The 26,304-nt window shown below is 42.1% G+C and overlaps 1 protein-coding gene across 1 annotated transcript; it reads right to left on the reverse strand.

Moving 5' to 3' along the window:
• Window positions 1-24,679: 24,679 nt before the first annotated feature.
• On the reverse strand, window positions 24,680-25,746 carry LOC119331955 (chitinase 2-like). Its single transcript, XM_037605134.1, has one exon. The coding sequence runs from the start codon at window positions 25,699-25,701 to the stop codon at window positions 24,757-24,759; it is 945 nt and encodes a 314-aa protein (XP_037461031.1). The 5' UTR covers window positions 25,702-25,746; the 3' UTR covers window positions 24,680-24,756.
• Window positions 25,747-26,304: the final 558 nt, after the last annotated feature.

Genomic DNA, 26,304 nt, shown 5'->3' on the forward strand with positions numbered 1-26,304 from the left:
GTCGAGTGGAATCCTTCCAGGTCGACTGAAAGGTAGTTTCTTCTAGAGATGTCCTTGGGTAGGGTACTTTGGACAGGTCCATGACCCTACCCTAGGTACATGACTTCATCACCTCCTACTGGATTGATACCTTGGTTCTCAAAAACTGAGGGAAATACTTACGCTACTTTGATGCATCACCCTTTCCTCTTCAAGGGAAACCAACGCAAGCTCAAGACGTAGCATTATTTTACTACGAACTCTAGGGCTGCTTAGGAATAGCCCAATGGATTGATCGGAAAGAATAACTTTGAGGTGGTTTCGTACCCTACAATAATCTCTTCGTTTGTTCTCCGCTATTAGTGACTTTGGAGTGACTCTTTGTTGCATGTTGAGGGATAGTTATATGATCCAGTTATGTTATTATTGTTGAGAGAACTTGCACTAGTGAAAGTATGAACCCTAGGCCTTGTTTCCTACCATTGCAATACCGTTTACTCTCACTTTTATCGCTTGCTACCTTGCTGTTTTTATAATTTCAGACTACAAAAACCTATATCTACCATCCATATTGCACTTGTATCACCATCTCTTCGCCGAACTAGTGCACCTATACAATTTACCATTATATTGGGTGTGTAGGGGACACAAGAGACTCTTTGTTATTTGGTTGCAGGGTTGTTTGAGAGAGACCATCTTCATCCTACGCGTCCCACGGATTGATAAACCTCAGGTCATCCACTTGAGGGAAATTTGCTACTATCCTACAAACCTCTACACTTGGAGGCCCAACAACGTCTACAAGGAGGAGGTTGTGTAGTAGACATCAGCGACAAGTACTCTGTGAGCGACATCTTCAACGTCAAAGATCTCTCCCCGTACCATGGTGATGAGAATTTCGATCCGAGGTTGGATCTTTCCCAAGGGAGGGGAGATGATGCGGAGCATCCCGAGGTCATCCACATGGACCTATCATCGTCTCGCCAAGTGCCAAGAGGACCTATGACACGAGCACGATCTAGACCTCTCGAGACCGAGGTGACTTCTTTCCTTAGTGATTTCACATATGATCCACTCGAGACATGGCTACTACCTAAGTCCGGAATGTTGTGCATGATTAGGTACCAAGAGGACCCTCCCAAGAATGCACGTGAAGACGGACAAGTCCCCGAGTTCACGGATGAAGAGAACCAACGGAAGGAGTCAAGAACAACTCCCAGGACTTGGACATCCGGCCAGGTCCCCGGACATCCTGCCCCTGGAGGTGACGCCTGCAGCAAAGGACAAGCGGCCAAGTCTACACGGCCCGGACATCCAGCGGCTAGCCCGGACATCCGGCCCGACGCCCCGGAAATCTGGCTCTCAGCCGGGATATCCGGACAAGACATCCCGAAGGCTACAGAACCATCCCCAACAGCCCGGACATCCGGCCACGACCCTCGACATCTGGCCCCTTGCGAAGTACCGGACATCCGGCCCGTCGCCCGGACATCCGGCCCGTCGCCCGGACATCCGGACCAGCCCTATCCAGAGAGCATCATGATGGTGTCGGTCTAGCCCGGACATCTGGCCCGACTGCCCGGACATCCGGCGTCTCGGGAACGCCGGGACATCCGGCCTGACGCCTAGACGTCCGGCCTCCTCTATCTGCGTATAGTGTAAGGGCCGAGGCCCATGTACCCCTTCGCCCACCTAGACTATATATATTTCTCCTCTGCTCTCTTTCTAGAGTTAGCATTGGTTTAGCTCATATTTGAGATAGAGCTTTTCTCATCCACTTGGTTACTTCTCCTCGGAGCTCACGACCTCTTCGGAGAAGATCCCCCAAGCGTATTCAAGACCCCTTCACGGGAAGACCCTTCAAGACCTCCTCACGGGGAAGACCTTTTGTATCGTCCTTTATTGACTTTGAATCGTGTATCACTCTTTGTGTTTCGAGGATCTAGCATATGTGTGACCGAATCTTGTTGGTTTGAGTGATTCTCTCATGTTTTCCCTCGTGTTCTTCGTGTTCCTTGTTGGGATCCGCTCCTTTTGTGAAAGATCGGGCATCTAGGGTTCTACCCTACATCACCTCTTATACGATGTCCATCATACCCAACCTATTCCACAGCTCCCTAGCTTGCATACAATCTAATAATAAGTGCCTAGCATCTTCAGTTCCTTGATGACACATGGGGCATGCACCATCAGATCCAATGTGCATGTTTATCAATATGGACTTTAGGGGTAATATTCCATGCAGAATTCACCATCCAAAGATCTAAATTTTACGTGGGATTTCTAGTTTCCAGAGAGTACTCCACACATCGGGTGATCTAGAGCTACCCTTCTACACAAATCAGTAATAGGTAATGGGAGAAACGGTCCCTTGCCTAGTGCCCCTAGTTGGAGTAATAGTGTTCGTTTCTTGAGAATTAAATATCACCTTGTATCTTACCTAACAAACACATTGCATAACCATCTCAACACACTGCTCATGGAACCCTAACTTAATCATCATGTATTTCAAAAGGGTCCATTCAACCCTGTCATAAGTCTTGTGCAAATGTAGATTTACTACACAAAGGTTGAATTGTTCTGCCATTTTATTCTTGATCTTGTGTACACACTCGTAAGCAATAAGAATATTATTTGATATCAATCTACCCGAGACAAAGGCGCTCTGAGTTCGCTAGATAATACTAGGGAGGATACTTTCAAACAGAAACAACATATTTGGAATCATTTATATAAAACATTGCATAAGCTTATTGGACGAAATCGCGTTACTCATTTCGAGGTATCTATATTCAAGTATATGACTATTGCATCGAGTTGTCGTGCATGCACAAACCAAGCTAGGTGAGCGATTTATTGGGCTGGCCCATTTTGCGTTTCCACACATCCTAATTTTGGGAACCTTCTAGAAGGTTCCTAACTGTTTCAGGTCTGTTTTTTCTCTTGTTTCTTCATGGTTTTCTTCGTTTTTCCATTTGTTCTTTTCTTGTTCTTCTTTCGTTTTCGGTTCCTTTTATCTTTATCTTTATTTCTTTTCTTTTTTCATTCCTATCTTATTTTACATGTTTATAATATCAAATTCTTCGAAATTTAAAATTTGTTCCCTTCTATTAAAAAAATGATTGGGAGTTTCAAATTTTGTTTGCATTTTTCAAAAATGTTGGGAATTCTGAAAAATGTTAATTTTTTTCAAAAATTATTCAGGAATTTAAAAATATGTTCGTGTTTTTAAAAAAAGTTTGGAATTTTTAAAATTGTTCACTTTTTTCCAAGAAATGTTCAAGTTTTGTTTGAATTTTTTTAAAAATTTAGAATTTCAAACAATTATTCCTTCTTTAGAAACATTAAAAAATTCAATTTTATTTTCTTTTTAAAAAATATTTCAGATTTTCAAATTTTGTGGAAAAAGTTCAAAAGAATTGGAATTTAAAAAGAAATTCACGTCTACAAATTTTGTTCTTGTTTTTCAGAAAATGTTCACAAATTTCCATAACTGCTCATAATTCCATATTTTGTTCGTGTAACTCAGAAACTATTTCAGAATTTGAAGAAAAGAATCATATTTTCCAAAAAATATGTTCGTGTCTTATAAAATGTGCTCAAACAATTGAAAAAATGTACGCTATAGTAAATATGATGTTGCAGTGCATATCCCATTATAGTGCATTTTTAAATACAATTCACGTTGTCATTTGTCGCCAGCAGCCATAAGGTGTATTGCTTCTGCATTATATGAAACTTAGTTCCATTCCTAAAAAAAGATAGTTTGTATGTAATGGAACCAAATTTGGATTAGAGAATCACAAAACATCATACTAATCGGAGAGGCAGTTGTATGGTGCATAAATGGAGATGAAGGGAGACCTCATCATCACCATGGCCCGACATTTGGCGAGGTTGATATATCATTCAACCACTATAAGAGATTCAAAGAAAATAAGGGACCATCAAAATTTAAACTACAACTAAATTAACTAGGCTAGCAAAATGAGATTGGACTGGGTGAAGAGTGAAAGGTAGCAACTCATACGAGATGTGGAGAATAAAAAGGGGGGTGGGTGATGGTACTGGAAGCATGTGCATGAAGAGTTAGTGGGAGCACGCACATAAAGTGTTAGTGGGAAGTGCTTTTACATGGTGAAGCTACTTGATGATGTGTATGTTGGGGAACATAGTAATTTAAAAAAAATTCCTACGCACACGCAAGATCATCGTGATGCATAGCAACGAGAGGGGGAGTGTATCTTCATACCCTTGAAGATCTCTAAGCGGAAGCGTTTATCAACGTGGTTGATTTAGTCGTACGTCTTCACGATCCGACCGATCCAAGTACCGAACGCACGGCACCTCCGAGCTCTGCACATGTTCAGCTCGATGACGTCCTCGCCTTCTCGATCCAGCAAGACGGGCAAAGTAGTAGATGAGTTCCGGCAGCACGACGGCATGTTGACGGTGTTGGTGAAGAACAATCTCCACAGGGCTTCGCCTAAGCACTACGAAAACTATGACGGAGGATAAACTAGAGGGGACGGGGTTGCCGGCACACGGCTTGGTGTTTCTTGATGTGTCTTTGGTGCTAGCCCTGCCCCTCTATTTATATGTTGAGCCCTGGGGTCAAAACTTGGAGTAAAAGCCTCCTCAAAGTCGGTTTTGCCCGAAAGGCAAGAGTCCTACACGGACTCCAGGGCTAGACGCCAGGGTTCCCGGCGTCTACCCCCTAGACGCCAGGGTTCCTGGCGTCTAGCCTCTGGTCTCCTCAAAACTTCCTTTTGCACTTTCCAAAAGCCTCGTGGGCTTTCCCCTTTGGCCCAAATAACGTGTTCTCGTACCCAAACATTTCGGGAAACATCCGGAACCCCTTCCGGTGAATTCCGGAACCCTTCCGGAGATCAAACACTAATATCCCATATATCAAACTTTGTCTCCGGACCACTCCGGAGTTCCTCATCATGTCCGTGGTCTCATCTGGGACTCCGAACAACATTCGGTTACCAACATACATAACTCATATAATACTATATCGTCAACGAATGTTAAGTGTGCGGAACCTACGGGTTCGAGAACTACGTAGACATGACCGAGACATCTCTCTGGTCAATAACTAGCGGAACCTGGATGCCCATATTGGCTCCTACATATTCTATGAAGTTCTTTATCGGTCAAACCGCATAACAACATACGTTGTTCCCTTTGTCGTCGGTATGTTACTTGCCCGAGATTCGATCGGTATCCCAATACCTAGTTCAATCTCGTTACCGACAAGTCTATTTATTCTTTACATAATGCATCATTCCATAACTAACCCATTGGCTACTTTGCTTGCAAGGCTTATAGTGATGTGCATTACCGAGAGGGCCCAGAGATACCTCTCCGACAATCGGAGTGACAAAACCTAATCTCGAAATACGCCAACTCAACATGTACCTTTGGAAACACCTATAGAGCTCCTTTATAATCACCCAGTTACGTTGTGACGTTTGGTAGCACACAAAGTGTTCCTACGGTAAACGAGAGTTGCATAATCTCATAGTTGTAGGAACATGTATAAGTCATGAAGAAAGCACTAACAACATACTAAACGATCAAGTGCTAAGCTAACGGAATGGGTCATGTCAATCACGTCATTCTACTAATGATGTGATCTCGTTAATCAAATGACAACTCATGTCTATGCTTAGGAAACATAACCATCTTTGATTAATGAGCTAGTCAATTAGAGGCATACTAGTGACATTAAGTTTGTCTATGTATTCACACATGTATTGTGTTTCCGGTTAATACAATTCTAGCATGAATAATAAAAATTTATCGTGAAATAAGGAAATAAATAATAACTTTATTATTGCCTCTAGGGCATATTTCCTTCAGTATCCCACTTGCACTAGAGTCAATAATCTAGTTCACATCATCATGTGATTTAACACCAATATTCATATCTGTATATGATTAATACCCATAGTTCACATCGTCATGTGATCAACACCCAAAAGGTTTACTAGAGTCAATAATCTAGTTCACATCGCTATGTGATTAACACCCAAAGAGTACTAAGGTATGATTATGTTTTGCTCGTGAGAGAAGTTTAGTCAACGGGTCTATCATATTCAGAGCCGTATGTATTTTGCAAATATTCTATGTCTACAATGCTCTGCACGGAGCTACTCTAGCTAATTGCTCCCACTTTCAATATGTATCCAGATTGAGACTTAGAGTCATCTAGATCGGTGTAAAAAGCTTGCATCGATGTAACTTTTACGATGAGCTCTTTTATCACCTCCATAATCGAGAAATATTTCCTTAGTCCTCACTAAGGATATTCTTGACCGTTGTCCAGTGATCTACTCCTAGATCAAAATTTTACTCCCTTGACAAACTCAGAGCAAGGTATACAATAGGTCTGGTACACAACATAGTGTTGGGTTTCGTAGTAATTTCAAAAAATTTCCTACGCGCACACAGGATCATGTGATGCATAGCAACGAGAGGAGAGTGTTGTCTACGTACCCAACGCAGACCGACTGCGGAAGCGATGACACGACGTAGAGGAAGTAGTCGTACGTCTTCACGATCCAACCGATCAAGCACCGAAACTACGGCACCTCCGAGTTCGAGCACACGTTCAGCTCGATGACGATCCCCGGACTCCGATCCAGCAAAGTTTCGGGGAAGAGTTTCGTCAGCACGACGGCGTGGTGACGATCTTGATGAATTACAGCAGCAGGGCTTCGCCTAAACTCCGCTACAGTATTATCGAGGAATATGGTGGCAGGGGGCACCGCACACGGCTAAGGAATCGATCACGTGGATCAACTTGTGTCAACTTATGTGTTTAGAGGTGCCCCTGCCTCCGTATATAAAGGAGGAGAGGAGGGGAGGCTGGCCGGCCAAGGGGGGGAGGCGCAGGAGAGTCCTACTCCCTCTGGGAGTAGGATTCCCCCTCCAATCCTAGTCCAACTAGGATTCCTCGGAGGGGAAAAGAGGAGGAGGGGGCCGGCCACCTCTCCTAGTCCTAATAGGACTAGGGGAAGGGGGGGCGCGCAGCCCATCTAGGGCAGCCCCTTCTCTTTTCCACTAAGGCCCACTATGGCCCAAATAGCTCCCGGGGGGTTCCGGTAACCCTCCCGGTATTCCGGTAAAATCCCGATTTCACCTGGAACACTTCCGATATCCAAATATAGGCTTCCAATATATCAATCTTTACGTCTCGACCATTTCGAGACTCCTCGTCATGTCCGTGATCACATCCGGGACTCCGAACAACCTTCGGTACATCAAAATGCATAAACTCATAATATAACTGTCATCGTAACCTTAAGCGTGCGGACCCTACGGGTTCGAGAACAATGTAGACATGACCGAGACACGTCTCCGGTCAATAACCAATAGCGGGACCTGGATGCCCATATTGGCTCCTACATATTCTACGAAGATCTTTATCGGTCAGACCGCATAACAACATACGTTATTCCCTTTGTCATCGGTATGTTACTTGCCCGAGATTCGATCGTCGGTATCCAATACCTAGTTCAATCTCATTACCGGCAAGTCTCTTTACTCGTTCCGTAATACATCATCTCACAACTAACATATTAGTTGTAATGCTTGCAAGGCTTATGTGATGTGTATTACCGAGAGGGCCCAGAGATACCTCTCCGACAATCGGAGTGACAAATCCTAATCTCGAAATACGCCAACCCAACATCGACCATTGGAGACACCTGTAGTACTCCTTTATAATCACCCAGTTACGTTGTGACGTTTGGTAGTACCCAAAGTGTTCCTCCGGTAAACGGGAGTTGCATAATCTCATAGTCATAGGAACATGTATAAGTCATGAAGAAAGCAATAGCAACATACTAAACGATCGGGTGCTAAGCTAATGGAATGGGTCATGTCAATCAGATCATTCTACTAATGATGTGACCTCGTTAATCAAATAATCACTCATTGTTCATGGTTAGGAAACATAACCATCTTTGATTAACGAGCTAGTCAAGTAGAGGCATACTAGTGACACTCTGTTTGTCTATGTATTCACACATGTATTATGTTTCCGGTAAATACAATTCTAGCATGAATAATAAACATTTATCATGATTATAAGGAAATAAATAATAACTTTATTATTGCCTCTAGGGCATATTTCCTTCACATAGCATACTTTATAGAACCTATGACTGAGGCATAGGGAATGACTTTTCATTCTCTTTCTATTTTCTGCCGTGGTCGGGCTTTGAGTCTTACTCAACTTTACACCTTGCAACACATGCAAGAACTCCTTCTTTGACTGTTCCATTTTGAATTACTTCAAAATCTTATCAAGGTATGTACTCATTGAAAAATCTTATCAAGCGGCTTGATCTATCTCTATAGATCTTGATGCTCAATGTGTAAGCAGCTTCACCGAGGTCTTTCTTTGGAAAACTCTTTTCTAATACTCCTTTATGCTTTCCAGAAAATTCTACATTATTTCCGATCAACAATATGTTATTCACATATACTTATCAGAAATGCTGTACTACTTCCACTCACTTTCTTGTAAATACAAGATTCTCCAAAAGTCTGTATAAAACCATATGCTTTGATCAACTCATCGAAGCATATATTCCAACTCCGAGATGCTTGCACCAGTCCATAGATGGATCGCTAGAGCTTGCACAATTTGTTAGCACCTTTAGGATTGACAAAACCTTCTGGTTGCATCATATACAACTCTTCTTTAAGAAAACCATTAAGGAATGCAGTTTTGACATCCATTTGCCAGATTTCACAAAATGTGGCAATTGCTAACATGATTCGGACAGACTTAAGCATCGCTATAGTTGAGAAAATCTCATTGTAGTCAACACCTTGAACTTTGTTCAAAACCTTTTTGCGACGAGTCGAGCTTTGTAGATAGTAACACTACTATCAGCGTCTGTCTTCCTCTTGAAGATCCATTTATATAATATGGCTTGCCGATCATCAGGCAACTCCACCAAAGTCCACACTTTGTTCTCATACATGGATCCCATCTCAAATTTCATGGCCTCAAGCCATTTCGCGGAATCTGGGCTCATCATCGCTTCCTCAAAGTTTGTAGGTCATCATGGTCTAGTAACATGATTTCCAGAACAGGATTACCGTACCACTCTGGTGCAGACTGTACTTTGGAAGACCTACGAGGTTTTGTAGTAACTTAATCTGAAGTTTCATGATCATCATCATTAGCTTCCTCACTAGTTGGTGTAGGAATCACTGGAACTGATTTCTGTGATGAACTACTTTCCAATTCGGTAGAAGGTATAAATTACCTTATCAAGCTCTACTTTCCTCCCACTCACTTCTTTTGAGAGAAACTCCTTCTCTATAAAGGATCCATTCTTAGCAACGAATGTTTTGCCTTCGGATCTGTGATAGAAGGTAGATACGTCTCCAACGTATCTATAATTTTTGATTGCTCCATGCTACTTTATCTACTGTTTTGGACTATATTGGGCTTTATTTTCCACTTTTATATTATTTTTGGGTCTAACCTATTAACCGGAGGCCCAGCCCAGAATTGCTGTTTTTTGCCTATTTCAGTGTTTCCAAGAAACAGAATATCAAACGGAGTCCAAACGGAATGAAACCTTCGGGAACGTGATTTTCTCACCGAACATGATCCAGGAGACTTGGACCCTACTCCAAGAAGTGCCAGAGGCGGTCATGAGGGTGGAGGGCGCGCCCCCTGGGTGCGCCCCCTACCTCGTGGGCCCCCTGCTGCTCCACCGACGTACTCCTTCCTCCTATATATACCTACGTATCCCCAAACGATCAAGAGAGGAGCCAAAAACCTAATTCCACCGCCGCAAGCTTCTGTATCCACGAGATCCCATCTTGGGGCCTGTTTCGGAGCTCCGTCGGAGGGGGCATCCACCACGGAGGGCTTCTACATCAACACCATAGCCCCTCCGATGAAGTGTGAGTAGTTTACTTCAGACCTTCGGGTCCATAGCTAGTAGCTAGATGGCTTCTTCTCTATTTTTGGATCTCAATGCAATGTTCTCCCCCTCTCTTGTGGAGATCTATTCGATGTAATCTTCTTTTTGCGGTGTGTTTGTTGAGACCGATGAATTGTGGGTTTATGATCCAACTTATCTATGGAAAATATTTGATTCTTCTCTGAATTCTTTTATGTATGATTGAGTTATCTTTGCAAGTCTCTTCGAATTATCCTTTTTGGTTTGGCCAACTAGATTGGTAGTTCTTGCAATGGGAGAAGTGCTTAGCTTTGGGTTCAATCTTGCAGCGTCCTTACCCAGTGACAGAAAGGGTTGCAAGGCACGTATTGTATTGTTGCCATCGAGGATAACAAGATGGGTTTTTTATCATATTGCATGAATTTATCCCTCTACATCATGTCATCTTGCTTAAGGCGTTACTCTGTTTTTAACTTAATACTCTAGATGCATGCTGGATAGCGGTCGATGAGTGGAGTAATAGTAGTAGATGCAGAATCGTTTTGATCTACTTGTCTCGGACGTGATGCCTATATACATGATCATTACCTAGATATACTCATAATTATGCTCAATTCTGTCAATTGCTCAACAGTAATTTGTTCACCCACCGTAGAATATCTATGCTCTTGAGAGAAGCCACTAGTGAAACCTATGGCACCCGGGTCTATTCTCATCATATCATTCTCTATCGCTTTATTACTTGCTTTGTTTTTACTTTGCCTTTTACTTTTCACTTTGCATCTTTATATCAAAAATACCAAAAATATTATTTATCATCTCTATCAGATCTCACTCTTGTAAGTGACCGTGAAGGGATTGACAACCCCTAATCGCGTTGGTTGCGAGTAGCTATCGTTTTGTGTAGGTACGAGGGACTTGTGCGTGGTCTCCTACTGGATTGATACCTTCGTTCTCAAAAACTAAGGGAAATACTTACGCTACTTTGCTGCATCATCCTCTCCTCTTCGGGGAAATCCAACGCAGTGCTCAAGAGGTAGCAAGATTTTTTTTGGCGCCGTTGCCGGGGAGGCTCACGCAAGCAAGTCAACAATACCAAGTACCCATCACAATCCCTATCTCTCGCATTACATTATTTGCCATTTGCCTCTCGTTTTCCTCTCCCCCACTTCACCCTTGCCGTTTTATTCGCCCTCTCTTTCCCAATCTCCTCCTCTCTTTCCCATTTGCCTTTTCTCGTTGCCTTTCTGTTTGCTTGTGTGTTGGATTACTTGTTTCCATGGCGCAAGATAATACCAAATTGTGTGACTTCTCGAATACCAATAATAATGATTTCCTTAGTACTCCGATTGCTCCTCTTAATAATGATGAGTCTTTTGAAATGAATACCACTTTGCTGAATCTTGTTATGAAAGATCAATTCGCCGGCCTTTCTAGTGAAGATGCCGCTACTCATCTAAATAATTTTGTTGATTTGTGTGATATGCAAAAGAAGAAAGATACGGATAACAATATTGTCAAGTTGAAGTTGTTTCCATTTTCCCTTAGAGATCGTGCCAAAGTTTGGTTTTCATCTTTGCCTAAAAATAGTATTGATTCTTGGAACAAGTGCAAAGATGCTTTTATCTCTAAGTATTTTCCTCCTGCTAAGATCATCACTCTTAGGAACGATATCATGAATTTTAAACAACTTGATCATGAGCATGTTGCCCAATCCTGGGAAAGAATGAAATTGATGCTTCGCAATTGCCCTACTCATGGTTTGAATTTATGGATGATCATACAAAATTTTTATGCCGGATTGAATTTTGCTTCTAGAAATCTTTTAGATTCAGCCGCGGGAGGCACGTTTATGGAAATTACATTAGGAGATGCCACAAAATTGCTTGATAATATTATGGCTAATTATTCTCAATGGCACACCGAAAGATCTTCTAGTAAAAAAGTGCATGCTATAGAAGAAATCAATGCTTTGAGTGAAAAGATGGATGAACTTATGAAGATGTTTGCTCTTAAAAATACTCCTCTTGATCCCAATGATATGCCTTTATCTACCTTGCTTGAGAATAATAATGAATCTATGGATGTGAATTTTGTTGGTAGGAATAGTTTTGGAAACAACGCGTATAGAGGGAATTTTAATCCTAGGCCTTATCCTAGTAATCCTTCTAATAATTATGGAAATTCCTACAACAACTCTTATGGAAATTTTAATAAGATGCTCTCTGAATTTGAGAGTAGTGTTAAAGAGTTTATGAATTCACAAAAGAATTTTAATACTTTGCTTGAAGAGAAATTGCTTAAAGTTGATGATTTGGCTAGGAACGTTGATAGTATCTCTTGAGATTGATTCTTTAAATCTTAGATCTATTCCTCCTAAGCATGATATCAATGAGTCTCTCAAAGCCATGAGAATTTCCATTGATGAGTGCAAAGAAAGAACCGCTAGGATGCGTGCTTCCAAAGATGCCTTTATTAAAGTTGTTCTTCCAATTCCTATGAAAATCAAGATGAAGATATAAAAGTTATTGATGTGTCCTCCATTAAATCTTTGTTTTGCAATATGAATCTTGATGAAACTGAATATGATCTTCCTTTACCTAGAAGGCGTTCTAAGAATTCAGAGTTTCTAGATCTTGATGATGAATTTGATGAAAGTGGGATTGAAAAAAATAAAAACCTAGATGTTGCTAAACCCACTATTTTGGATCTCAAAGAATTTAATTATGAAAATTGCTCTTTGATTGGTTGTATTTCCTTGTTGCAATCCGTGCTAGATTCTCCTCATGCTTATAGTCAAAATAAGGCCTTTACCGAACACATTGTTGATGCCTTGATGCAATCTTATGAAGAAAAACTTGAGTTGAAAGTTTCTATCCCTAGAAAACTCTATGATGAGTGGGAACCTACTATTAAAATTAAAATTAAAGATTATGAGTTTCCTGCTTTGTGTGATTTGGGTGCTAGTGTCTCTACTATTCCCAAAACTTTATGTGATTTGCTAGATTTCCGTGACTTTAATGATTGCTCTCTAAACTTGCATCTTGCGGATTCCACTATTAAAAAGCCTATGGGAAGAATTAATGATGTTCTTATTGTTGCAAATAGGAATTATGTGCCCGTAGATTTTATCGTTCTTGATATAGATTGCAATCCTTCATGTCCTATTATTCTTGGTAGACCTTTCCTTAGAACGATTGGTGCAATTATTGAGGAAGGGAATATTAGATTCCAATTTCCCTTAAAGAAGGGCATGGAACACTTCCATAGAAAGAAAATAAAATTACCTTATGAATCTATCATGAGAGCCACTTATGGATTGCCTACCAAAGATGGCAATACCTAGATCTATCCTTGCTTTTATGCCTAGCTAGGGGCGTTAAACGATAGCGCTTGTTGGGAGGCAACCCAATTTTATTTTTGTGTTTTTTGTTTTTGCTTCTGTTTAGGAATAAATAATCCATATAGACTCTGTTTGGATGTGGTTTTATTTTTTAATTAGTGTTTGTGCCAAGTAGAACCTATAGGATAACCTACGATGATAGTTGATTTGATTCTGCTGAAAAATAGAAAATTTGCACGCACAAATATAACTTTGTTAAATCACAAGAACGTGCTTTTGCATTGATTCTTTTTGTTGCTGTTCAATAAACAAATTGTACAGGACTTCCTATTTTTTTAGAATTTTTAGAGTTCCATAAGTTTGCGTTAGTTACAGATTGCTACAGACTGTTCTGTTTTTGACAGATTCTGTTTTACGGGTGTTGTTTGCTTATTTTGATGAATCTATGGCTAGTAAAATAGTTTATAATCCATAGAGAAGTTGGAATACAGTAGTTTTAACACCAATATAAATAAAGAATGAGTTCATTACAGTACCTTAAGTAGTTCTTTGTTTTCTTTCTCTAATGGAGCTCACGAGATTTCTGTTGAGTTTTGTGTTGTGAAGTTTTCAAGTTTTGGGTGAATTCTTTTGATGGATTATGGAACAAGGAGTGGCAAGAGCCTAAGCTTGGGGATGCCCATGGCACCCCCAATATAATCCAAGGACACCAAAAAGTCAAAGCTTGGGGATGCCCCGGAAGGCATCCCCTCTTTCGTCCACTTCCATCGGTAATTTACTTGGAGCTATATTTTTATTCACCACATGATATGTGTTTTTCTTGGAGCGTCTTGTATTATTTGCGTCTTTGCTTGTTAGTCTACCACAATCATCCTTGCTGTACACACCTTTTGAGAGAGCCATACATGAATTGGAATTTGTTAGAATACTCTATGTGCTTCACTTATATCTTTTGAGCTTGATAGTTTTGCTCATAGTGCTTCACTTATATCTTTTGAGCATGATAATTTTTGCTCTAGTGCTTCACTTATATCTTTTAGAGCACGGTGGTGGATTTGTTTTAAAGAAACTATTGATCTCTCATGCTTCACTTAGATTATTTTGAGAGTCGTTAATAGCATGGTAATTCACTTAATGTTAATATACTTGGTGTTCAAGATATGTGAAACTTTCTTTTGAGTGCGTTGAATACTAAGATACGTTTGATGCTTGATAATTGTTTTCAGATATGAAGATGGTGATATTAGAGTCATGCTAGTTAAGTAGTTGTGAATTCAAAGAATACTTGTGTTGAAGTTTGTGATTCCCGTAGCATGCACGTATGGTGAACCGTTATGTGATGAACTCGGAGCATGATTTATTTATTGTTTGTCTTCCTTATGAGTGGCGGTCGGGGACGAGCGATGGTCTTTTCCTACCAATCTATCCCCCTAGGAGCATGCGCATAATACTTTGCTTTGATAACTTCTAGATTTTTGCAACAAGTATATGAGTTCTTTATGACTAATTTTGAGTCCATGGATTATACGCACTTTTTTCCCATCCTTCCACCTTTGCTAGCCTCTCTAATACCGCGCACTTTTCGCCGGTATCATACAACCACCATATACCTTCCTCAAAACAGCCACCATACCTACCTATCATGGCATTTCCATAGCCATTCTGAGATATATTGCCATGCAACTTTCCACCGTTCCGTCTATCATGACACACTCCATCATTGTCATATTGCTAGCATGATCATGTAGTTGACATCGTATTTGTGGCAAGGCCACCGTTCATAATTCTTCCATACATGTCACTCATGATTCATTGCATATCCCGATACATCGCTGGAGGCATTCATATAGAGTCATACTTTGTTCTAAGTATTGAGTTGTAATTGTTGAGTTGTAAGAAAAAAAGTGTGATGATCATCATTATTAGAGCATTGTCCCAAGTGAGGAAAGGACGATGGAGACCATGATTCCCCCACAAGCTGGGATGAGACTCCGGATGAAAAAAAAGAGGCCATAAAAAAAGAGAAAGGCCCAAACAAAAAAATGAGAGAAAAAAAGAGAAGGGACAATGCTACTATCCTTTTACCACACTTGTGCTTCAAAGTAGCACCAAGATCTTCATGATAGAGAGTCTCTCGTTTTGTCACTTTCATATACTAGTGGGAATTTTTCATTATAGAACTTGGCTTGTATATTCCAATGATGGGCTTCCTCAAAATGCCCTAGGTCTTCATGAGCAAGCGAGTTGGATGCACACCCACTTAGTTTCTTTTGTAGAGCCTTCATATACTTATAGCTCTAGTGCAACCGTTGCATGGCAATCCCTACTCACTCACATTGATATCTATTGATGGGCATCTCCATAGCCCGTTGATACGACTAGTTGATGTGAGACTATCTTCCCTCCTTTTTGTCTTCTCCACAACCATCATTCTATTCCACATAGTGCTATATCCATGGCTCACGCTCATGTATTGCGTGAAGATTGAAAAAGTTTTGAGAATGTCATAAGTATGAAACAATTGCTTGGCTTATCATCGGGGTTGTGCATGATTTAAATATTTTATGTGGGGAAGATGGAGCATAGCCAGACTATATGATTTTGTAGGGATAACTTTCTTTGGCCATGTTATTTTGAGAAGACATGATTGCTTTGATTAGTATGCTTGAAATATTATTATTTTTTATGTCAATATGAACTTTTGTCTTGAATCTTTCGGATCTGAATATTCATATCACAATTAAGAAGATTTACATTGAAATTATGCCAAAGTATCACTCCGCATCAAAATTCTTTTTTATCATTTACCTACTCGAGGACGAGCAGGAATTAAGCTTGGGGATGCCTGATACGTCTCCAACGTATCTATAATTTTTGATTGCTCCATGCTAATTTATCTACTATTTTGGACTATATTGGGCTTTATTTTCCACTTTTATATTATTTTTGGGACTAATCTATTAACCGGAGGCCCAGCCCAGAATTGCTGTTTTTTGCCTATTTCAGTGTTTGGAAGAAACAAAATATCAAACAGAGTCCAAACGGAATGAAACCTTCGGGAACGTGATTTTCTCACCGAGAGTGATCCAGGAGACTTGGACCCTACTCCAAGAAGTGCCAGAGGCGGTCACGAGGGTGGAGGGCGCGCCCTCACCCCCCTGGGTGCGCCCCCTACCTCTTGGGCCCCCTGCTGCTCCACCAACGTACTCCTTCCTCCTATATATACCTACGTATCCCCAAACAATCAAGAGAGGAGCCAAAAACCTAATTCCACCGCCGCAACCTTCTGTATCCACGAGATCCCATCTTGGGGCCTGTTCCGGAGCTCTGCCGGAGGGGGCGTCCACCACGGAGGGCTTCTACATCAACACCATAGCCCCTCCGATGAAGTGTGAGTAGTTTACTTCAGACCTTCGGGTCCATAGCTAGTAGCTAGATGGCTTCTTCTCTCTTTTTGGATCTCAATACAATGTTCTTCCCCTCTCTTGTGGAGATCTATTCGATGTAATCTTCTTTTTGCGGTGTGTTTGTTGAGACCGATGAATTGTGGGTTTATGATCCAACTTATCTATGGAAAATATTTGATTCTTCTCTGAATTCTTTTATGTATGATTGAGTTATCTTTGCAAGTCTCTTCGAATTATCCTTTTTGGTTTGGCCAACTAGATTGGTAGTTCTTGCAATGGGAGAAGTGCTTAGCTTTGGGTTCAATCTTGCGGTGTCCTTACCCAGTGACAGAAAGGGTTGCAAGGCACGTATTGTATTGTTGCCATCAAGGATAACAAGATGTTTTTTATCATATTGCATGAATTTATCCCTCTACATCATGTCATCTTGCTTAAGGCGTTACTCTGTTTTTAACTTAATACTCTAGATGCATGCTGGATAGCGATCGATGAGTGGAGTAATAGTAGTAGATGCAGAATCGTTTTGATCTACTTGTGTCGGACGTGATGCCTATATACATGATCATTACCTAGATATACTCATAATTATGCTCAATTCTGTCAATTGCTCAACAGTAATTTGTTCACCCACCGTAGAATACCTATGCTCTTGAGAGAATCCACTAGTGAAACCTATGGCCCCCGGGTCTATTCTCATCATATCATTCTCTATCACTTTATTACTTGCTTTGTTTTTACTTTGCCTTTTACTTTTCACTTTGCATCTTTATATCAAAAATACCAAAAATATTATTTATCATCTCTATCAGATCTCACTCTCGTAAGTGACCGTGAAGGGATTGACAACCCCTAATCGCGTTAGTTGCAAGTAGCTATCGTTTTGTGTAGGTACGAGGGACTTGTGCGTGGTCTCCTACTCGATTGATACCTTGGTTCTCAAAAACTGATGGAAATACTTACGCTACTTTGCTACATCATCCTCTCCTCTTCGGGGAAATCCAACGCAGTGCTCAAGAGGTAGCAAAGGTGTACCCAACAGTTTCCTTTGGGTATTCTATGAAGAGGCACTTCTCCGATTTGGGTTCGAGCTTATCGGGTTGAAACCTTTTTCACATAAGCATCGCAACACCAAACTTTAAGAAATGACAGCTTAGGTTTACTGCTAAACCATAGTTCATACGGTGTCGTCTCAACGGATTTAGATGGTGCCCTATATAAAGGGAATGCATCTATCTCTAATGCATAACCCAAAACGATAGTGGTAAATTGGTAAGATACATCATAGATCGGACCATATCCAATAAAGTGTGGTTACAACATTCGGACACACCATTACGCTGTGGTGTTTCATGTGGCATGAGCTGTGAAACTATTCCACATTGTTTAAAATGAAGGCCAAACTCGTAACTCAAATATTCTTCTCTACGGTCAGATTTTAGGAACTTTATTTTCTTGTTACAATGATTCTCCACTTCACTCTGAAATTCTTTGAATTTTTCAAATGTTTCAGACTTGTGCTTCATTAAGTAGATATACGCATATCTGCTCAAATCATCAGTGAAGGTCAGAAAATAACAATACCCGCCACGAGCATCAACATTCATTGGACCGCATACATCGGTATGTATTATTTCCAACAAGTCAGTAGCTCGTTCCATTGTTCCGGAGAACGGATTTTTAGTCATTTTGCCCAAAAGGCACGGTTCGCAAGCATCAAATGATTCATAACCAAGTGATTCCGAAAATCCATCTTGATGGAGTTTCTTCATGCGCTTTACACCGATATGACCCAAACGGCAGTGCCACAAATAAGTTGCACTATCATTATTAACTTTGCATCTTTTGGCATCAACATTATGAATATGTGTATCACTATGATCAAGATTCAATAAACCATCACCATTGGGTGTATGACCATAGAAGGTTTTATTCATGTAAACAGAATAACAATTTATTCTCTATCTTAGATGAATAATCGTATCGCAATAAACATGATCTTATCATATTTATGCTCAACGCAAACACCAAATAACATTTATTTAGGTTTAACACTAATCTCAAAAATATAGGGAGTGTGTGATGATGATCATATCAATCTTGGAACTACTTCCAACACTCATCGTCACTTCCCCTTCAACTAGTCTCTGTTTATTCTATAACTCATGTTTCGAGTTACTAATCTTAGCAACCGAACAAGTATCAAATACTCAGGGGCTACTATAAACACTAGTAAGGCACACATCAATAACATGTATATCAAATATACCCTTGTTCAATTTGCCATCCTTCTTATCCACCAAATATTCAGGGCATTTCTGTTTGCAGTGACCATTTCCTTTGCAGTGTAAGCACTCAGTTTCAGGCTTTGGTCCAGCTTTGGGCTTCTTCGCGGGAGTGACAACTTTCTTGTCATTCTACTTGAAGTTCCCTTTCTTTCCCTTTGCCCTTTTCTTGAAACTAGTGGTCTTGTCAATCATCAACACTTGATGCTCTTTCTTGATTTCTACCTTCATTGATTTCAACATCGCGAAGAGCTCGGGAATCGTTTTCGTCATCCTTTGCATACTATAGTTCATCACGAAGTTCTACTAACTTGGTGATGGTGACTAGAGAACTCTGTCAATCACTATCTTATCTGGAAGATTAACTCCCACTTTATTCAAGCGATTGTAGTACCCAGACAATCTGAGCACATGCTCACTAGTTGAGCGATTCTCCTCCATATTTTAGCTATAGAACTTGTTGGAGACTTCATATCTCTCAACTTGGTTATTTGCTTGAAATATTAACTTCAATTCCTGGAACTTCTCATATGGTCCATGACATTCAAAACGTCTTTGAAGTCCCGATTCTAAGCCGTTAAGCATGGTGCACTAAACTATCAAGTAGTCATCATATTGAGTTAGCCAAACATTCATAACGTCTGCATCTACTCCTGCAATAGGTATGTCACCTAGCGGTGCATTAAGGACATAATTCTTCTGTGCAGCAATGAGGATAAACCTCAGATCACGGATCCAATCGCATCATTGCTACTAACATCTTTCAACACAAATTTCTCTAGGAACATATCAAAATAAACATATGAAAGCAACAACGCGAGCTATTGATCTACAACATAATTTGCAAAATACTACCAAGACTAAGTTCATGATAAATTTAAGTTCAATTAATCATATTACTTAAGAACTCCCACTTAGACAGACATCTCTCTAGTCATCTAAGTGATCAAGTGATCCAAATCAACTAAACCATGTCCGATCATCACGTGAGATGGAGTAGTTTTCAATGGTGAACATCACTATGTTGATCATATCTACTATATGATTCACGCTCGACCTTTCGGTCTCCGTGTTCCGAGGCCATATCTGTATATGCTAGGCTCGTCAAGTTTAACCTAAGTATTCCGCGTGTGCAACTGTTTTGCACCCGTTGTATTTGAACATAGAGCCTATCACACCCGATCATCACGTGGTGTCTCAGCAGAAGAACTTTTGCAACAGTGCATACTCAGGGAGAACACTTCTTAATAATTAGTGGGAGATCATCTTATAATGCTACCGTCAATCAAAGCAAGATAAGATGCATAAAGGATAAACATCACATGCAATCAATATAAGTGATATGATATGGCCATCATCATCTTGTGCTTGTGATCTCCATCTCCGAAGCACCGTCGTGATCTCCATCGTCACCGGCGCGACACCTTGATCTCCATCGTAGCATCGTTGTTGTTTCAACATCTATTGCTTCTACGACTATCGCTACCGCTTAGTGATAAAGTAAAGCGATTACAGGGCGATTGCATTGCATACAATAAAGCGACAACCATATGGCTCCTGCCAGTTGCCGATAACTCGGTTACAAAACATGATCATCTCATACAATAAAATATAGCATCACGTCTTGACCAGATCACATCACAACATGCCCTGCAAAAACAAGTTAGATGTCCTCTACTTTGTTGTTGCAAATTTTACGTGGCTGCTACAGGCTGAGCAAGAACCATTCTTACCTACGCATCAAAACTACAACGATAGTTCGTCAAGTTAGTGCTGTTTTAACCTTCGCAAGGACCGGGCGTAGCCACACTCGGTTCAACTAAAGTTGGAGAAACTGACACCCGCCAGCCACCTGTGTGCAAAGCACGTCGATAGAACCAGTCTCGTGTAAGTGTACGCGTAATGTCGGTCCGGGCCGCTTCATCCAACAATACCGCCGAACCAAAGTACTGGTAAGCAGTATGACTTGTATCGCCCACAACTCACTTGTGTTCTACTCGTGCATATAACATCTACGCATAAAACCTGGCTCTGATACCACTATTGAGGAACGTAGTAATTTCAAGAAAAAAATCCTACGCACATGCAAGATCATGGTGATGCATAGCAACGAGAGGGGAGTGTATCTTCATACCCTTGAAGATTGCTAAGCGGAAGCGTTTATCAACGCGGTTGATGTAGTCGTACGTCTTCACGATCCGACCGATCCAAGTACCGAACGCACGGCACCTCCGAGTTCTGCACACGTTCAGCTCGATGACGTCCTCGCCTTCTCGATCCAGCAAGACGGACGAAATAGTAGATGAGTTCCGGCAGCACGACAGCGTGGTGACAGTGTTGGTGAAGAACAATCTCCGCAGGGCTTCGCCTAAGCACTACGAAAACTATGACAGAGGATAAACTAGAGAGGACGGGGTTGCCGGCACACGGCTTGGTGTTTCTTGATGTGTCTTTGGTGCTAGCCCTGCCCCTCTATTTATATGTTGAGCCCTGGGGTCAAAACTTGGAGTAAAAGCCTCCTCAAAGTCGGTTTTGCCCGAAAGGCAAGAGTCCTACACAGACTCCAGGGCTAGACGCCAGGGTTCCCGACGTCTACCCCCTAGACGCCAGGGTTCCTGGCGTCTAGCCTCTGGTCTCCGCAAAACTTCCTTTTGCACTTCCCAAAAGCCTCATGGGCTTTCCCCTTTGGTCCAAATAACGTGTTCTCGTACCCAAACATTTCGGGAAACATCCGGAACCCCTTCCGGTGAATTCCGGAACCCTTCCGGAGATCAAACACTATTATCCCATATATCAACTTTATCTCCGGACCATTCCGGAGTTCCTCGTCATGTCCGTGATCTCATCCGGGACTTTGAACAACATTCGGTTACCAACATACATAACTCATATAATACTATATCGTCAATTAACATTAAGCGTGCGGACCCTACGGGTTCGACAACTATCTAGACATGACCGAGACATCTCTTTGGTCAATAACCAATAGCGGAACCTGGATGCCCATATTGGCTCCTACATATTCTACGAAGATCTTTATCGGTCAAACCGCATAACAACATACGTTTTCCTTTTGTCATCGGTATGTTACTTGCCCGAGATTCGATTGTCGGTATCCCAATACCTAGTTCAATCTCGTTACCGGCAAGTCTATTTACTCGTTACGTAATGCATCATTTCGTAACTAACTCATTAGCTACATTGCTTGCAAGGCTTATAGTGATGTGCATTACCGAGAGGGCCCAGAGATACCTCTCCGACAATCTGAGTGACAAAATCTAATCTCGAAATATGCCAACTCAACATGTACCTTTGGAGACACCTGTAGAGCTCCTTTATAATCACCCAGTTACGTTGTGACGTTTGGTAGCACACAAAGTGTTCCTCCGGTAAACGAGAGTTGCATAATCTCATAGTTGTAGAAACATGTATAAGTCATGAAGAAAGCAATAGCAACATACTAAACGATGAAGTGCTAAGATAACGGAATGGGTCATGTCAATCACATCATTCTACTAATGATGTGATCCTGTTAATCAAATGACAACTCATGTCTATGGTTAGGAAACATAACCATCTTTGATTAATGAGCTAGTCAAGTAGAGGCATACTAGTGACATTAAGTTTGTCTATGTATTCACACATGTATTATGTTTCTGGTTAACACAATTCTAGCATGAATAATAAACATTTATCATGAAATAAGGAAATAAATAATAACTTTATTATTGCCTCTAGGGCATATTTCCTTCAGTGTATAGGCTACATGTCAAGATAAATAAGATAATGGGGATGGATCTCTTAGATGTATATGATATATGATATATGATGACTAGTGGAACCGTTGGGTGGTATAATTAATTTTTCCTTCATAATACCTTTTTCTGATGCATTTTTATATAGACGAACAATAGTAAATTAATATTTATAAGGAGGCACTCATATTTTTATCTGAACGAAGCAAAATCTCCAAAGGCCAAGATTATAAAAACACATCAGCCAATGCCTACCATGGGCATGGCTCAACCAAATGCCTAATGGCGTTGCTTGATGTCCTCGAGCGCTAGCATAACCACCTCATAGTGAGTCATGTCCGTGTCATTGAAAATGTGCCTGTTTCTTTCCTTCTAAATGTTATAGAGCATGTAGGCAAGTTGACCGTGTTGGTTCTTACTCGTCGGTTTAGTCGCATAGGCAATGATATCCTGCCTCCATTCAGAGACACCTCCGGGCTCGGGAGGAAGCTAGATGCAAGTAAGTTCTTGCCATTCTAGATGCACACATAATTCCACACAATGACTGCGAAGGGACAGTCCTTGCAAAGGTGGGTCGTCGTTTGTGGTGGCCGGAGGCAAAGCAAATACCTAGGATGTTGCGGTCATTCCCGTGTAACGAGCATATCCGTTGCAAGAATTCTACCATGAAGGACAAACAAGGTGAACAACTTACATTTTGTGGCTCGGTGTGCACGGATGGGATCTTGGAGGAATCGAATGTACAATACGGGCCACTAAATTGGGTTTTGTATGTAGAGGATGAAGAGTAAACCCCATTAATACTTAGGTTATTATGTTATAGGAGATGGAGTCCTCCTAATTTGGGGTAAGTTGAATTTGGATAATCCAAGCCCACAAACTGCTAAATTTGCCCAATTTAGTCATGTTGTGGAGCTTTGCAATCCTTTCGATCCAGTTTTTCACATTCGGCTCAACATGCACCGCCCTATGTTTCTTCGATGATCTTATAGGGCATCGGAATCAGTGTCTTAAAGATACCCTTGCCACTCCAATTGTCCTGCCTGAAGAGCGTTGCGGGCCAGAGTAAATGTTTTTGCAACATTGACTTGTTTATGGAGTTAAAGTTTAGAGGAAGGGGGACTATCTAAAAAGTCTACGTGCAGAAACGAACTGGCGACCGCTCGTACGCCTGCACACAACGTGCCAGGGTTTCTCGTGCCTCCAGCCGGCACAACCACCGGTCTACCTCGTCTCCTGTGGTCTTAGGGCCGCGGAGGCGCAGTGAATCCCAACCCTTGCCGGTGGGAGGGCTCTGTTTTTTATGTTTTTTTTGAGTTTTGTTACGGTTTGTGTCCTGCTCAGAGATGCGAGGCGACAACGACTCTCTATAGGTGGAATAAGGTCCTCCCCGCCTAGCCCCAGTTCTGATGGTGTTTCTAGCATCGCCAGAGTGCGCGTGGAGGTTTGTCTCCGGCGGATCTCATGGGATTTGTTCGACGTGTGTCTTGGGTGGATCTACTGGATCCGGTTTTCTTCGTCTGTCTACAAGTTGGATCCTTCCGATCTACGCTTCTTTTCATCGGCGGCGCCTGCCGTTCTGATGCGTTGGTCCCATGGGGTCTTAGCATGATAACTTTCCGACTGTTTACTACAACAAGGTTTGCTCGTCTTCGACGAGGGATCGTCTTCGACGAGGGAAGGGCAATGACGGCGGCGCGCCTTCGCCTCGCTCCGGTGCTTGTAGTCGTTGTTAAGTGGTCTATGAACCTGGATGTATTTTTTACTTCTGGTGTTCTTCGTACTACCTTGACGTTGAAGAATAGACTGAAAATTTTTCTTGCAAAAAGAAAGTTTAGAGGAAGGGCTAGAGAAGTTATGGATTTGTTGTTGAGAACTGTGCTATAAATAAATCTCAAATGTAAATATTACGTACATTTTTCAATAGTAATATAAAGCCTAAATAGGGCGCAGTCAAAAATACTCCCAACAATTAAAATCGGATGCTCGTTTTATTCCATATGATTTCACTAATAGATAGATATACGCAAACCAAGAAGCTGTGGGTAACTAGTACGTGGTGGCATCAGTCAACAGGGCCTGCGACTGTGTCTCATACTTGAATCCTTGGTTCCTGGAATGGTCTGCAGCCCAGACAAAGATGCCGTAGAGCTTACCCTGCCCCTGCAGAGTCCGGCAAGCACTAAGCGCGATGTCGACCGGCACCGAGGTGTTCGTCGCCGCCGTGGTGAAGCTGGCCAGGATGTTGGCTCCAGGGTAGTTGGCGATCTGCTCGTCGAAGAGGCTGACGTACTGCGCCGCGGTGGTGCTAGCACCGTAGGCGTAGAACTGGAAGTTGACGTAGTCTATTGCGGCCCCGTGCGCCGCCCACAGCGTCCGGTAGTAGCGTTGCACGTCGGCGTTGCCGTACGGCGCGATGGACGCGAAGCTGATGACGCCGTTGCTCTTGAGCGCCGCCACGAGACGGCCGGCGCACTCGGCGAAGGTGGCCGGGTCCACCTGGAACTGCTCGTAGTCGATGTCGATGCCATCCAGGCCGTACCGCCGGATGATGCCGGTGAGGGAGTCGACGGCGTTGCGGACCCAGGAGTCGACGCCGGAGGTGACGTTGAAGAACACGGGCCTGCCGTTGACCGTGGCGCCGCCGAGGCTGACGGCCACGCGCACGTTGGGGTTCCGCCGCTTGACCTCGGCGACCGCGTCAGGGGTGAGCACCGTGTCCTGCCAGAAGACGTTGAACCGGCCGTTGGTCGGGGACGGGGGCTCCGTCGCGGTGGTGTAGTCGATGACGAACGCGAGGATGAAGTCGAAGCGGGCGCGCGGGTCGACCGGCACGTCGGCGAACCTGACGCCGTTGTAGAGGGCGCCGATGTAGTCGCGGAAGAGGTTGGAGTTGGAGCTTCCTGCCGCGGTGGCCATTGCTGCTGGGGCGTGTAGATGGAGGGCGAGGAAAGCGGGGAGAAGAGTCGCTGCGATGAGCTTTGTGGAGCCCATTGGTGGCTTTTGTTCGTGGGAGCGATTGGTATTTGCACAGCTTGGATGGTTCAGCCGCAGTATTTATAAATGCTAGTGCGTTTTGCGGCTAACGATCAAAACAAGCGATCGAATGGACTTGTTCTGCAGGTGATCAAAATCATCTGCTTACTTTTCAACAGAAAATGTCCTCCTCAATCGCTGACTCTTGACATTGCAGATACATTCACACGGAATAATGCATATGGAGAATATTGATAATGTAACAGATTAATTAAGCGAACTGTCTTCACTCTTCAGGCATATACGATGCTTTGTAATCCCTCTGTTCACTGTTCACTAATGTAGGACGTTTTTTTTTAACAGAGGCCACTGCAAAAACGTTCTACATTTGTGAACAGAGGGTGTAGTACTTAGGCCCTGTTTGGTTCATAAGTCCTAAGACTTTTTTTAGTCCCGATTTATAAGTCCCAAGTCCCTAAAAAGTCCCTACCTGTTTGGTTTCTGGGACTTATAAGTCCCTATAAGACCATATTACAATTATAAGTCCCTATAAGTCCCTCATTGAGAATCTTATTTCATAAGTCCCAAATGCGCACTTTAAGTCCCTATAAGTCCCTCCTG

The sequence above is a fragment of the Triticum dicoccoides genome, chromosome 1B (genome assembly GCF_002162155.2).
Source record: "Triticum dicoccoides isolate Atlit2015 ecotype Zavitan chromosome 1B, WEW_v2.0, whole genome shotgun sequence".
Taxonomy (NCBI): Eukaryota; Viridiplantae; Streptophyta; class Magnoliopsida; order Poales; family Poaceae; genus Triticum; species Triticum dicoccoides.

Excerpts from the sequence above, each read along its gene's own strand:
- LOC119331955 (XM_037605134.1), bottom strand. The coding sequence starts at position 25,701 with ATGGGCTCCACAAAGCTCATCGCAGCGACTCTTCTCCCCGCTTTCCTC.